General features: G+C 50.0%; 1 protein-coding gene across 1 annotated transcript in view; it reads left to right on the forward strand.

The window, feature by feature from the left end:
• Positions 1 to 14,834, forward strand: part of DYSF (dysferlin) — an 80,585-nt gene extending 65,751 nt beyond the window's left edge. The window contains exons 52-56 of the mRNA XM_034064590.1: positions 4,115 to 4,214; positions 5,561 to 5,739; positions 6,432 to 6,541; positions 6,958 to 7,105; positions 13,207 to 14,834. Of these exons, the coding sequence (XP_033920481.1) occupies positions 4,115 to 4,214; positions 5,561 to 5,739; positions 6,432 to 6,541; positions 6,958 to 7,105; positions 13,207 to 13,245 (576 nt within the window). The 3' untranslated portion in view covers positions 13,246 to 14,834. The remainder of the gene's footprint in view (positions 1 to 4,114; positions 4,215 to 5,560; positions 5,740 to 6,431; positions 6,542 to 6,957; positions 7,106 to 13,206) is intronic.
• The last annotated feature ends 294 nt before the right edge of the window (positions 14,835 to 15,128 follow it).

Genomic DNA, 15,128 nt, shown 5'->3' on the forward strand with positions numbered 1-15,128 from the left:
AATGTAACAGCAAACCTGACTTGTGGAAGGGGTTTTCTATAACCAGTCAGCTGGTGGCATCTCAGAAACCATAGACTCATAGAATGGGTTGGATTGGAAAGGACCTTAAGATCATCCAGTTCCAACCCCTGCCATAGGCAGGGACACTCACACTAGACTATATTGCCCAAGGCTCTGTCCCACCTGGCCTTGAACACTGCCAGGGATGGAGCATTCCCCACTTCTAAATCATACTAGAGATAGGTCTTGGTATGAGAAAGAGGGAGGTTTGGGGTCTTAAACCCACCTAGAGGGAAAAGTGTAAGGGCTGTTAATGAGGGAAGACAAGGGCTGTATCTCAGAGCTTGTTTTGTGCTGTTACTGCATGGAGAATAAAGTCCCCCCCCTTCCTGGCATGGAGGCTTTCCCAGCTCCATCTGCTTCCATCTATTCTGGTTCCTCTGTCTGCAGATTCCTTCCAATGTCCTGGCATCTTCCTGGTGCTGACAGTCCTGACCTGCAGTGGGCTGGGATGTACAAAGCCATCTCCGTGCTCCAGTCCGTTTTAGTTTGAAACCTTGAGTGTTAAGCACTGATTTTGGTTAGAAACAGTTCCTATTTTATTGCATTGAAATATTCATTCTCTTTGGGGTCAGAAAGCAAAAAGAAAAGGTTATTGTCCTTTAATGCTGGACCTTTCCCTCTCCTGTGCCCTGTCCTTTACCCCCGTTTTCCTTGGTGACATCAGAAAGCAAAGTGAAACATGAAGTGCTCCTTTTGCTTCCTCTTTTAGCCAAAATGCAACATTTTGAATGGGCTTCAAGTGTTTTTATCCAGAGGAAGGCAGAGTTGGACACGGCTGTCATGTATCCTGTATTTTAATGGCACTGCAGCAAGCAGATTGTGCCTTCTGTAACAGGACAGGAGCACCAGTTGTGACCTGGGATGCATCAGCAGCCTCTGAGATACAGGCAGCTGTGAACATTGCTTTCCAATGGATGTATGGAGAGGGGTGAGCAAAGCTTGGCTGTGTCTAGAGCTGGGATGCCATTGTTGGAGTTAACAACCATAGGGAGGTCAAAGAGATGAGTTAGTGCAGTAGGAGGGCAATAATGAGTGCTATGGGCTGTCTGCTTGTGATGAGTACATGAAGTATCCCAATGGGATGAGGGTCAGAGGAGCAGTTTCTCAACCCTTTGAAGGCCCTGTAGGATTGTCCTGGCTCTGGCAGGATAAGAGGCTCTTCTTGGCCATCCTATGAAGGGGGTCTCCTGTATGTGTTGCTGTGGGATGAGGGACCTTATGCTCTCCCACATGCCCATAGGATGGGACCTGCTTCCTTGGATGTGAACAAGCAGGGGTCTCCCCACCCCGAATTCCTCCTTATTCCATGGCATTCCAGAGGAAATGCAGCCCTGTCAGCACTTCCTGGTGCTGTGAGCTTGTTTCTTCCCTGCCTCCCCTGCTGCATTATTCACACCCATAAAATATCCAGCAGCCTCCCCTCTCCCCCCGGCCCTGCAAAGCCAAGCCCCAGACAATAACTCAAGCCCTGTCCTTCCCATTCCATGCTAAAGGCTGGGAAATCAATTCCTTGCCCTGGGCTGTTTTTATAGTGAGCTCTTGTAGGTAGATTTAATCCTTAGGCCAATTTTACACTGCCTGAAACGGACCCATAAACTTAGCATCAAATTGCCCCTTCTCTGCCTGCCCTTCCAGCTCTGCCCGGTCCCCAGCATCCCAGGGCTCCGAGGAGGGATCTTCACCCCCATCCAAACCACATACATGGGGGTTTTCCATAGGGAAAGCCAACAAGTTGCCACCTGGAAAGGGTCAAATCCTGCCTGAGTCATCCTTCATCAGGCAGGGGGTCCCCAGCTGAGGGGTTGTTGCTCCAGTGGTGCTGGGGAAGCCGGGGGATGAAGCATCTCCTTGGCCAAGGTATGGGGTTTGTTTGCTTGGAGTGCAGGCACATCCTTCATAGTCACATGGAATGGTTTGGGTTGGAAGGGACCTTAAAGCTCTTCCAGCTCCAACCCTTGCCAGGTTCCTCCAAGCCCCATCCTGCTCCATCCCTGGCAGTGTTCAAGCCCTATGGCACAGGGTTGGGACTGGAGGAGCTTTAGGGTCCCTTCCAACCCAAAGCAGGCTGGGATTCTGTGATAACCCATGGGGAGTCATCCAACCAGCTTCTTCTTTAGGCATGGGCACATGGCTCCAGGGTTATTGTCCTCTGGGTGACTAACAACCATTCTGCAGTGCAGGATGCAGCCAGTACAGGGGAAAGGGCAGAATCACCACAAGCTCTTGCTCTTTTTAGCACTTTTAATTTAGGATGAAATCATCCCCCCCTTTGCATAAGCACACACACTAATACACTGCAATGGGCAGAGGGGGAGAGATGGAAGTTTCCATTGACTTGATTTTCTTTCTGTAGCTAAAATGCATCAATGAAATGCTCTGTTGCAAGAACATGTTGTTCCAGAGCAGGGCAGGGAATGGAGCTGGACTGAAACACAACCATCCAGAGAGATCTCTTCAAGTGAACCCAGTCTCAAGGGGCTTTAAGAGGAATGCTGGTGTGACCATCCCGAAGGCAGAGCATCTGCTTTGCTCTTCACCTACTCACTGTAGTAACCTGGAGCTGCAGGCTTCTCATGGGGGCTTTGTAAATCATCTCCTCAGGAAGCAGAAAATGCTGCCTCATCCTATTGCTCATCCCTCAGGGATGCTCTCTCCCAAGCACTTAATGCTACTACTACTACTATTAAAGAACTCTTCATATATAATGATAATTAACATATAATAATAATTCCTATATAATAGCAATTCCTTAGTACTGTGGCAGGGTTGCAGAATAGATGTACAACGTCTCCTGCACTACACAAGGGCCAGGTCAATGATGATAATCAGAGGGGATACTCATGGTGTCATTTTCATTCCATGTGCTTTGCCAAGAGGCTCCTGGAGCTGCTCCAAAGCCTTTCCATGGGCTGTCACAGCAGCTCTGGGGCAGGGATGATAGACAAACAATTGCTCATTTAACAGCAATGAGAAGGATATGGAGGCAGTGACAGATCTCACATGGTTGGGGCTGAAACCAGGTGTCCCAGTGCCACTGCTTCATCAGTTGGACCAGAGTCATGACTCTCTGGTGCTCTGAATCTCTCCTTTCTTGAACTTAGATGTAGTAGTAACTATGACAAGTGTGTGTAGCTTGGCATCACCCAGGTAGTGCTCACAGCAGTGTAACTGGGATATCATGTCCAGCTCCAGCATTCACCTGTCCTGAGGGTGAAACCTTCACTGGTTGAAACCAGAAGATGAACAAAGTCATTTGAGCAGTGAGGAACCATAGGACCATGGAATGGGTTGGGTTGGGAGGGAGCTTAAAGCACATCCAGTCCCAACCCCTGCCATGGGCAGGGACCCCTTCCACTGGAGCAGCTGCTCCAAGCCCCTGCGTCCAACCTGGATTTGAAAGCCCTGCTCTCCTTTGTTACATGTTCATGTTTAGTGACTTGGAGCCACAGGTACCACAAGGAGTAGAGGTGTTTGTTGGGCTGGAGTTGACCACAAACCACTGACAACAGACCTGGCATCAGATCAGACCAGAGATGGATCCAGCCTTGTGCAGGGCTCTGGATGGCAGAGCTGGGCTGAGAGATGGGCAGGAGGGGAAGGGATGTGTTTGAATTGCTTACTACAGGTGCTGATTTGAGTGTTATTCCTATATTTCCCAGGGAAAGGTGAAGTTGGGCAGCGTTATCCCTCAACACCCATTGCTCTCTTTACCTTAGAGAGTCACCCTTATATGATATGATGCCCTCCTTCTGAAAGCTCCTATTTGCAAGCTCGTGGTGCCTGTTTGCCCAAGTACTGTTACTATATCAAGGCACAAATTGATACCAGCTCACCTCCATAAGCATCTTGGGTTTTCCACTGAGCAGCCTTGAGCTGGTCAGAACCAGTGCTGTCCCCCCATGTGGCTCTGGCCCTGCAGAGCCATAGCAGGACACATGAGAGCATTATCCCACAGGATTCCTACTGCTGTGGGATGGGATAACACAGCTCTGCTCACTTCTATTTATGAGCCTTTTCTTTGTCCTTGTTTTCTTGCCTGGTGTGATTTTAGGAGCACTTCTGGAGCTTGGACAAGACAGAAAACAAGATTCCACCACAGCTGATCTTCCAGATCTGGGACAATGACAAGTTCTCTTTTGATGACTATCTGGGTAAGTTGGGAGAATTTTTTGTCTCCATCCCCATTGATGCAGACAGGAATGAAGTAATTCTGGAGTCCTTTCAGGATATGAAGTGTAACAAGACCAGTTTAAGCCCCTGAAGAGGATTCAGTGTTGGGATGTGCTCAGGACTGATGATGTATTAGGCATGACGTTTGTATTAGGCAGATTTCCAGTCTCAGCCTGCAGCAGCTTGTTCCTGGGCTGACATAGTGTTGAGAGCATCACTGATTCCAGCAGAGCCATCACCTTCCAGGAACACCCTCATTCTCCATGGCTTGGCTGGATCTGTGCTGAAAGGTGCTCCTCAGGGCTACATGGGTTAGGGTTAGGGTCATTGACCTGGTTAGGGTTAGGGTTAGGGTCATTAGGATCATTGACCTGGATGGTTAGACATGAACACAACTCAGTCCAACGCTTGCCTCTGTCAGTGCCAATAATCATCCTCAGAGATCTAGGTTTAGGTTAAGGAGAGGAGAAACCAGACCCTTCTAATAGCGAGACCAGCAGCACCAGGTAGCACATCACCTGTGCAGAAGCTGGAGGTTCCTGCAGTATGAGTGGGTTTTGGTTGGGTCTTGTTCTACCTTTCTTTTTGCCACTGAAAAGCCTTCAAACATCAAAGGCTTCACTGGGGAAGTGATCAAGGTCCTTTCAAATCCTGTTCTTGATGAATTACATAGGCTGAGCACTGAAATAACCTCTCCAAGGTGTCTTTTCCATTCTGGCTCTGATATAGAACCATGGAATGGTTTGGGTTGAAGGGACCTTAAATCCCATCCAGCCCCAACCCCTGCCACGGGCAGGGACCCCTTCCACTGGAGCAGCTGCTCCAAGCCCCTGTGTCCAACCTGTCCTTGAGCAATGCCAGGGATGGAGCAGCCACAGCTTCAACCCATTCCCATGTCCCACCATCCTCATAGGGAGGAACTTCCTTTTATCCCATCCAGCTCTTCCCTCTCCCAGCTGGAAGCCCAAACTCCTCATCCCATCCCTGCAACCCTTGTCCCAAGCCCCTCTCCAGCTTTCCTGCAGCCCCTTTAGGCACTGGAGCTGCTCTCAGGTCTCCCCTTCAGGAGCCTTCTCTTGCCCAGGTTGAGCAAGCCCAGCTTATCATGGAAATGTGCTCAATTCCTAGGAAGAATCACTGGCTAGAACTAGCCGTATGCTTGGAAATAGGGCCACACTTAATCCTTCTCTCCCCGTTGCTATGTGGCATCTTCCCAAGCTCCCTGAGGTCAGGAGGGTGCCAAGGGGATTATTCCTTTTGGGAAGGAATCCCCATTTTAGGGACTCATTGCACCGAGATGTCTACCCAGTAACATTCCTCCTTGCAGGCTCCATCCAGATGGATCTCAACAGGATGCCCAAACCTGCCAAGACTGCTGAGAAGTGCTCCTTGGACCTGGTGGATGACACTTGGCCTTCAAGCCGCTTTGTGTCACTCTTTGAGCAGAAGACAGTCAAGGGATGGTGGCCTTGTGTTGCTGAGCAGGACCAGAAGAAGATCCTAGCGGTAAGGTGGCCTCTTGGCATGTTCTCCTAGGGGCACTCAAAGCATTGAGAAGGGATCCAGCCAGGCCAAGCACATGCAGGATGCCATGGCCAGGGCAAGAAACACGGTGCTGGGCTGCACCTTGTACAGACTGGACCAGCTTTTGCCACTTGGATGTTCTCCAGGACGTGTCCTGCACCATGAAAAGCATCAGAAGAAATGATTTCTTCTGTGGGTTTTTTGCTGTGGTGTTTGGGACTTGCCACCTAATTTGACTCTGTATCTTGTCTGTTCTTACTGATACTGTGTTGTGACATGTAGCATGGAAAGGCTCCAGCTGGCAAACTGGTCTATTTAAGTGCAAGTATCTGGGCTCCTGTTCAAGTCTTTGGCAAGTGTTCAATGCAGGTAAGGGTGTCCAGGCAGGGAGTTAAGTCATTCAACGTAAGATCATGGACTTGGTTACCTGACCTTCGGTGTTGGTGACGTTTGAGATGTCCTCGAGCATCTGAGAACGTTATAGGGGGAGCAGTGAAGGATCTGTGTGAAATCTGCTTTACTGGGCTCCTCATTGGTCATGGTTGGGTTATGCTCAAGGTAGTTTGTCTTTCTCCATTCACTCTTTTGCATCGTACTTTGTTCATTTCTCACCTCTCCCTTTTCTTCCTGCTTTGGTTTTGTTTCTGAGTTTGGTTTTGGTTTAACCCACACAGGGCAAATTGGAAATGACTTTGGAAATCGTGGCAGAACAGGAGCACGAGGAGCGGCCGGCTGGCATGGGTCGGGATGAGCCGAATATGAACCCCAAGCTGGAGGACCCCAAGTAAGAGCAGCTTGAATGGAAAAGTAACCACCAGGGCTCAGAGTTCTCAAGGAGGAGTTGAAAACCTGGGTTCCCAGTTTGGGGTCTGCAATGGGTTTGCTCCATTACTGAACTGGTGATGCTCAGATTCTATAAACTGAGACAATCCAGGGTGCTGGGAGTGGGGGTTTGACATAGTCCACCCAAAGGGATCCCAGCCTGGTTTGGGTTGGAAGGGACCTTAAATCCCATCCAGCTCCAACCCCTGCCATGGACAGGGACACCTTCCACTGGAGCAGCTGCTCCAAGCCCCTGTGTCCAACCTGGCCTTGGATGTGGGTTTGCAGGGTTAGCAGCCAGCACATTACAACAGGTCTTGCTCATGGGTTGAAACCACCATGAAGCTCAGAAATGACCTCAGCTGTGTTTGGTTCCAGGCGCCCAGAAACCTCCTTCCTCTGGTTCACCTCCCCATACAAGACCCTGAAGTACATCCTATGGCGGCGGTACAAGTGGGTGCTTATCCTGGCCATCGTGCTCCTTGTCTTGCTGCTCTTCCTGGGAATCTTCATCTATGCCTTCCCGGTATGATGTGGGTGGGAGAGGACATGGGGGTTGACCAAGGTTGGCTCTATGGTGACAGAGATGGTCCCAGTGCAGGGGGCTGCAAAGTGCCATAATGGTCCTTGATGGACAATGTGATGGGACATGATGGGTCAGGAAGCGAGTTTGTGTTGTGGGCTCTGCTGCAGACTCTCTGCAAGGTGCTGACCTCTTTGTGCCCGTGTTTCAGTTCATGTGTAATGATGCTGAGGTTTAATTGATGGTCTTCAATGAGGTTCCAGCAGCTGATACTGGAGGGGGTGCAGGTTGGTGAGAAAATCCCTGACAAACATGCAGCCTAGTTAAGAATGAAGAGAATTCCTAATTTAGAATCCTAGAATCCCAGATGGTTTGTGTTGGAAAGGAACTTAAATCCCATCCAGCCCCACAGGCAGGGACCCCTTCCACTGGAGCAGCTGCTCCAAGCCCCTGTGTCCAACCTGGCCTTGAGCACTGCCAGGGATGGGGCAGCCACAGCTTCTCCATGCAACCCCTTCCAATGTTCCCCCACCTTCACAATGAACTTCCTTGTATCCCATCTCAGTCTCCCCTCTCTTGGGCAGGTTCAAGCCATTCCCCTTGTTCTGTCCCTACAGGCCCTTGTCCCAAGCCCCTCTCCAGCTTTCCTGCAGCCCCTTTAGATATTGCATTTTCAGGTTTTATTGCTATTATTATACATTAGGAATGAAACTGAGCATTTCACAGGGCTGAGCAGTGGCAAACCCCACATTGGTCTGTAAGAGCTTAAAGATGCAGGTTTAAAGATCTTAAAGCCTGTAGATGTTGGGGCAGCCCCGTCTCTCACTATCAAGGCTCGGAGCACATTACACCAATGCAATGTCTGAAACAAGGGAAGAGTTTTCACCTCATTCATCACCAAAGTGGCTGTTTCTTGCCTTGCTGAAACTGGCAAACCGAAGTAGATAAATAACAGAGCCCTTTGCCTTCCCCTTTGGCCATGGATGGGGGTTTGTATCCTCCTCTGTTTCGACCACAATGGAATAATTCATGCTGGCTCTTGATGCTATTTCCCCTCCTCTCAGACTGATAAGAAAAACAAGCCGTTTCTCTCCTGCTGGCACTTAACAAATCCTCCTCCTTGTATAGGATTTCTGTATATAGAGAGATATATGTATATATATCTATCTAAAGGAGCTCATTGGGGTAATTTATAACTTCATGTGAGAGAATGTGCCTGCCCCTTGCAGATGCCTTTGTGCGCTTGCAATGTGCAAGCGAAGAGTGAGGTGTGGAATTGCTGCTCACCATCATAATCACTTTCAGATGATCTGAAGTCCTGCATGTTCCATTGGTCCCATTGGGAAAACAGGGGTTGGGATTAGAGCAAGGCTTTCCCTACCCCTATATCCTTGTATCCATGGGGAAAGCTGGGGTGCTTCTATGGAGAAATGGTTCTGGAGGTGCTGAAGAGTACAATGGAGGAATGCGCTGTGCTTGGAGCCATTCCTAGAGACTCCTTCCATGTCAAGTGGCAGAAACCAAGCCTTTTGGACCCAGAACTCCGTGTTTCCCTGCAGATGCAAGTGGCTTTGCAGCCATTCCAGTGGGATCATATAAAACCAATGTTGAAGGGAGAAAACTGCAAGCTCTCCATACTGATTTACACTCATTATCGCTTGGGATGGCTCCCTCTTTCCAGCTCAGTGTTGTTGTATTCAGTTTCAGTTTGGTTGGGTCAGGTTTTAGTGGTGTTTTGACAAAGCCAGGCTGTGCTTCATGGAATTTCCCTGCGTTTATGTCTCTTTGGCTGCTTCCCCTGGATTTTTGAGGTCATTGGTTCTGCATTGACTTGGAGGTTTAGTTCCTTTCCCCCTCCATCAGGCGCTAAGTTCGGCTGTTGCGCTGGTTATGGTTTCCTATGAGGATGCCATATGAGGATGCCCCTGGCATCCTGACCTTTGGCAAGGCTCAGTATCACATCCCTGATTAAATGCATGGAAAACCAACCCCTCCTCACTTCTGTTCTGATCTGTGTTGCGGGAGCACCATCAGGTCCTGTTTAAAGTAAGGACCTTGCTGCTTTTAGCACTGTAGATGTAATCCTGCTGCTTTACATGCAGTTTTGAGGTCCCACACTGCTGGTAGAGGGTTCTGTGTGTGTCCTGCCTCTCTCATCCTGGCAAAGGGGTGAGTGATAGGAGGGAAACCTTAAGGGAATCGTATTAGGACACGTGGACCATAAGTATGAGAAGGCAGAGGCCAAGGAACAGGGATGCAGGGATGCTAAGGGGCATATACAGAAGTGACTACTGTTCTCCTGCTTCTATTGCCTTTTTGCTGTGGCCTTGCATGAAGAGCTCTTCCACAGCTTTCTGCTTGGTGGGACCTTCACCAGGACCTCCAGGGTCATTCCTGCACATTGAATCCCTGCTGCAGATTGAATCCCTGCTGCAGATTGAATCCCTCCTGCACATTGAATCCCTGCTGCAGATCAAATCCCTGCTGCAGATTGAATCCCTGCTGCAGATTGAATCCCTGCCTGCAGATTGAATCCCTGCTGCAGATTGAATCCCTACTGCAGATTGAATCCCTGCTGCACATTGAATCCCTGCTGCAGATTGAATCCCTGCTGCAGATTGAATCCTTGCTGCAGATCAAATCCCTGCCTGCAGATTGAATCCCTGCCTGCAGATCAAATCCCTGCCTGCAGATTGAATCCTTGCTGCAGACTGAATCCTTGCTGCAGGTCAAATCCCTACTGCACATTGAATCCCTGCTGCAGACTGAATCCTTGCTGCAGATCATATTCCTGCCTGCCTACAACCTCTCCTCCTTGGACTGCTGTGTCCCAGATCTGGCTCCAAATCTGGTCCTGTTTGGACTCTCCCTGAAGACCCCAGGAGCTGAGCTAACCCTGGATAGGTCACCTTGCTCCCAAGCAGGTGGGAATCTCCCCTGAACACAAACCCAGGGCATTTTCATTGGCTCTTAGTATAAAAAATGGGATTTTCTTCTTATTCATTCCTATTCCCCAGGCAGTGCTGAAAGCTTCCAACCACAGCCCCAGCTTTGTGGTCAGGGAGTAAGAGCAAATGTCCCAGTTGAAAGCTGTGTGCTTCCACCCGGAATGGCAAAGGGCTTCTGTGGTTCCCAAAACCACTGATTCCCTTCAGTGCATGATGAAGCTGATGCCTTGCTCTTGTTCAAATACCCATCAAGAGATGCTTTACACCCCAGGGAGGTACTTCCTAAACGCTGTATTCCAGGTTATTCCCCCAATAGCCTTTACATGGAACTAGAAACCACTGAAGATGCGGTGCCTTTGTGCTCCTGTGTCCTCAGGACACAGAGTACCTGTGATGGATCATGGGCTGGAATACAGATCTTCCCATTCCTCATCTCAGCTCCTCTCCAAAGCCTCTTTTTCTTTGTGCACCCAGCAGTTGTTTTCCAGCAAGGGAATGTGCATTGGTTGCATTGGTGGGATCTGGAAGGAGCAGGGGAGACCTGCAGGAGTGGGGAAGGGTCTGGGAGTGCTTTGGGATGAAGAGGAGGTGATCGGGATCCATGGGGAGCTGGGACTACAGCAGCCCAAGGCACAAGTCCATAAGAAATCAGTCATCATTAGTTTACAGAACAAGTCCCTTGAGTGGGTGAGAGGCCATTTCCAACTGGAAAAACCTTTGGGTTTGGGTGGAAAAGTGCTTGGTATTGCAAATTTCCATAAAAAGTTGTCTGCTTTTACAAAAAAATGGGAAAATAATGCTGAAAATTGGGTATTCTGAGGTTCCTCATAGTTTCACTTGAGCTCTTCCACCCAGTCTTAGTGTCAGGTTACTCCTGGTTTGCTTTGCAGAGTGGTTGTCATTATGATCTACACAATCTAGGACACTGGGAGCAGTGATCCCTGGATATTTCCTATATGATTTCCTTACCCTTAGGTTTAACTTGACATCAGAACACTCCTTAACCAACAGATGAACGTCTAATGAGCTCCAGTAGCTGGATGGTGAAGTGAGGGGAACTCTCCCAGTGGAAATAGGATGCTAATCTGGCAGATGAAGGTTAATGAACCACTGGAACAATGTGCTGAAGGCTGTGGTTAATTCACTGTTGCTTGAGGCATCCATGTATGGGGATTGAATGTTCTCCTGCAGGATATGGTCCAGTTCCACCTCAATCTGCCCTCATTGAGTCTGAGGCAGTTTCTGCCTCTATAACATGCAGGGAATGAGCCAGCAAAGTCTTGTCCCCATAGCAGTGCTTACTGTAAGGATGTCAGTGCCTACAACCATAGGGATAAGTACTGCTCCTTCGTGTTGACTGCCTTTGAAAGCTCTGTTTGTGTTCTGCAAGCCCAGCCCTGCTTCCATTGCCATCAATTCCAATGACAGCCCATGCCATGTGCTGATGGATAATCCTGCTTGGCTTTCAGCACTTGGTTAACACAGAGCCCAAGCTGGACACACAACTTCCTGCCCTCCATTGTACCACCAGCCACAGCATCCAATGAGGAGTGCTTTGGTGGATAGGCAAGACAAATGGATGGATAATGAATTTGAAGGTTATATGTCACTGGAGGCCTTTTTAATGCCTTCTGGTACAGTGCCCTAACGTTGCTCGCTTGATTTATGGCGTTCCTAGAAGTCCTCATTGGCAAACTGCCTCCTCATTTGCTACACGTTGTAATTTATCAAGATGCCTTTGGTCAGGCTCGACTTTTGTTGTGTTTTTGGGGCTTTTTCCCTTCTATTTCCCCCCTGTTCCTCCAAAGATCTTGTGGGTAACAAGCACGATGTGCTGTTTCCAAAGCTGTTTTGCTTTCAAGTGACAGGGTGCTAGAACATCCTGTACCAATTAAACTCAATGTGCTGAGGAGGGACTTCCAAACTGGCTGGTTTGTGCTCGTGGGGCTTTGAATCAGAGCTGCTTCAAATAGAGCCCTTTCCACATGACCTAAGCAGGAGCCTTTGTATTTCATTGTGGTCTTGATAAGCAGAGTTTACACAGCTTATTCTTTATCCCAGGGCTGTCATCTCCTCTCAAGGAAGGAACTGCACGTTCCACAGGCTAAAGTGCTGTGACACCTCATTTTCCATGAGCCCCATAGCTCATTGGGCACTAACGGGGACAGCAGATCCCAGAACACAGGCACTGCAAGGTCTTGCTGCAGTGTCTGCACTGAGGAACGAACCCCACACCCAATGATGCTGCTGAAGGGGATGCTTGAGGCATTGAGGGATGCAGGCAAGGCAGAGAACAAGGGTTCAGCAATAGGTTTGCTGTTCTTGTCTGCTTTGGAGATGGTCCATGGACCTGTGGGCTAGGTCTGTACTGCACCAGGATGGGGCAGGGATCGAGAACCATCCTCTTGTTGGTCCAGCCCAGCTGGTGGGATTCTGAGTGCAGGATTTGGCTCATGGGAAGCAGCGCTCTGAGGAGAACATCCTTGCTTGGGACAAGGGCCTGTAGGGCCAGGCCAAGGGGAATGGCTTGAACCTGCCCGTGGGAGGGGTTGGAGCTGGATGGGATTTAAGCTCCCTTCAATCCAAACCAGGCTGGGGTTCTGTTCTATGAGGTTACCTATTTGTGGGGGGGGGATTGTGGGGAGATGGAGCCATAAGGATGTGAGGCCAGGGCTTGGATAGAGAACCACAGGGGTCTGGGGGAGATGCAGAAGGAGATGTTGGAGGCAAAGGGGCACCAGGAACAATGCAGCAAAGAGCTGGATGTTGTCCTCTCAGCTGTGTGTGCAGTGGGATGGAGCGGATGGCGAGATGCCACATTCCTTATGGGGGGATGAAGATGGGGAATTTATCTTCAAAGCTTGTGGAAGGAGCAAACAAACCCAGGAGTGACTCCTGGTGCTTGGGGCTTGTGACTGGAAGCCTCTATTAGAAGAAGGCAGGACCTGTTTCCTGCCATGTATTACCCTTTTTACCATCCCTGCCCATAGCAATGCACTGCTGTGTGCTTGTCTCTGGGCTGGGAGCTCGGCAGCATCCTGCCCTGAAGGCAGCTCCATCTGCACTTCTGTGCCCCCTGAGATGCTTTAACCTCCCCATTCACCCTGCTGTACCTGCTGCAGCTCAGTTCTCTCCCTTGTTGTTCCATCCCTGCAGAACTATGCTGCTATGAAACTGGTGAAGCCTTTCAACTGAAGCTGTGCTGGGAAGAGCCTGGAAGGTCCAGTGCCTGCCTGAGGGTTTTGGAAGGTCTCCATGGCTCTGCATTGGATCCTATCTGCAGGTGGAGATGGAGAAGGACCAGCTTCACTCAGGCCTTAAGCTGCTGCCCAAATGAAGATCCAGCTGATGCTGATGCAACACAAGGAATCCCACCTCCATCACCCACCTTGGAAGCGCATCCCAACCATACCTACTCTCACACACCTCTTGTTTTACTTCCTTGTCTGTGGTCTCTTTGGGGTTGTTTGTGGTGAAGCAGAACTGAAGAGGGTGGGGGACAAAAGGACCTTTTCACATGCAGCCTGCATGGAGCCACGTTACAGAGCTTAGAGGAGATGTGGGCTGCATGTGAAAGCCAAACCCTCTCAACGTCCGAGCACGCTTCCCTTTGCATCCTCTTCTCCTTCCCTTTGCATCCTCTTCTCCTTCCTGTGCACTCTGTATTGCCTGGTTTAGGGATGTGTAAAGTCTGTTGAAGACAAGATGTGCTGCATGGCCTGAAAGCCTGGGCTGCCACGTTGGCTTTCCAAAGGGATAGCAAACACTGTGGATACAGGGGCCTTGGAAAAGGCTGAGGCACAAAACCCAGGCAGGAGCTGGTGGGAATTGCTTAGTGAGAACTCCCATTGAATTCTGTGCTCAGGAAGGACCTCACAGTCTGGCTCATGGGGTTTGGAGCTTGTTTCCCTCTGATCCCTCACCTCTGCTGGCATCATGGAATCATGGCATGGTTTGTGTTGGAAGGGACCTTAAATCCCATCCAGCCCCAACCCCTGCCACGGGCAGGGACCCCTTCCACTGGAGCAGCTGCTCCAAGCCCCTGTGTCCAACCTGGCCTTGAGCACTGCCAGGGATGGGGCAGCCACAGCTTCTCTGGGCATCAGTGCCAGCGCCTCAGCACCCTCACAGGGAAGGATTCCTTAAGGTCTTTGCCTCCCATCCTTCAGCAGGATGAGAGGAGTCTCCCTTGGTCTCATTTACCCCCTGGAGCTGTTCCTGCTCAGTGTGATGTGAGAGCAGGAGCAGTGGGAAGTGATCCTCAGGGATCACAGTTTCTCAGGACAAACTGTGCTAATGCCAGTTCCTGCCCTGCTCCAGCAAGGCACTTAAGCCTGGGCTTAGTGGAAGGCAGGGAGAAAAGCCAGGCACACGCCTAATTGCTTTGCTGGATTGGGATGTCCCGTGTTGCGCATTAAATCCCTCGTTCCTCAGTACTGTAACAGCACCACAGCCATACCACATCATGGTGTCCTTGCCATGGACAACATGCATCTATGGAGCCCTGTCCTTGCTGCTGAGGCCTGGCTGATCCAGCATCCCTATCCCAAGAGCTTGAGAGGTGCAGTTGGCTCTGGGCTTGCACACCCCAGGGTGGGTGTTCCCATTGTTGTGCAGTTCCATGCTTCATTCCCAAGCTCATTCCCATCCATTTATTAACCACTATCAAACTACCAGGTCTTGGTAGAGCTTTCCCTAATGCTTTCCCCCTGAGGGCCTGATGAGCTGAGGACAAAGGTTGCCTGTGTTGGCACCTTGGTGTGGTTGATCCTGGCACCAATCCCACCATGACCAGCTCTGCTGGCAAGCACAGGCACCCATTGCTCTCCTATCCACAGGGTGAGATCAGACCCATTATTCCACTCCTTGCTTTGATGTGCAGAGGTTTCCCACCCTGACATTATTGCTCTGGGACCCCATCCTGTTTCAGGAACAAAACCCTGGTGCCAAGAGCCCCAAAGATGTGAGTGCCCCAATGCACAATGCTGCTTGTATATGGATGCTCATCACCCATCCTATAACAACAACCACCCTCTACCACAGCTGAGACAAGCAACCCTACCAAAACACACCCAGAA

Source organism: Melopsittacus undulatus, chromosome 7 (assembly GCF_012275295.1).
Source record: "Melopsittacus undulatus isolate bMelUnd1 chromosome 7, bMelUnd1.mat.Z, whole genome shotgun sequence".
Lineage (NCBI taxonomy): Eukaryota > Metazoa > Chordata > Aves > Psittaciformes > Psittaculidae > Melopsittacus > Melopsittacus undulatus.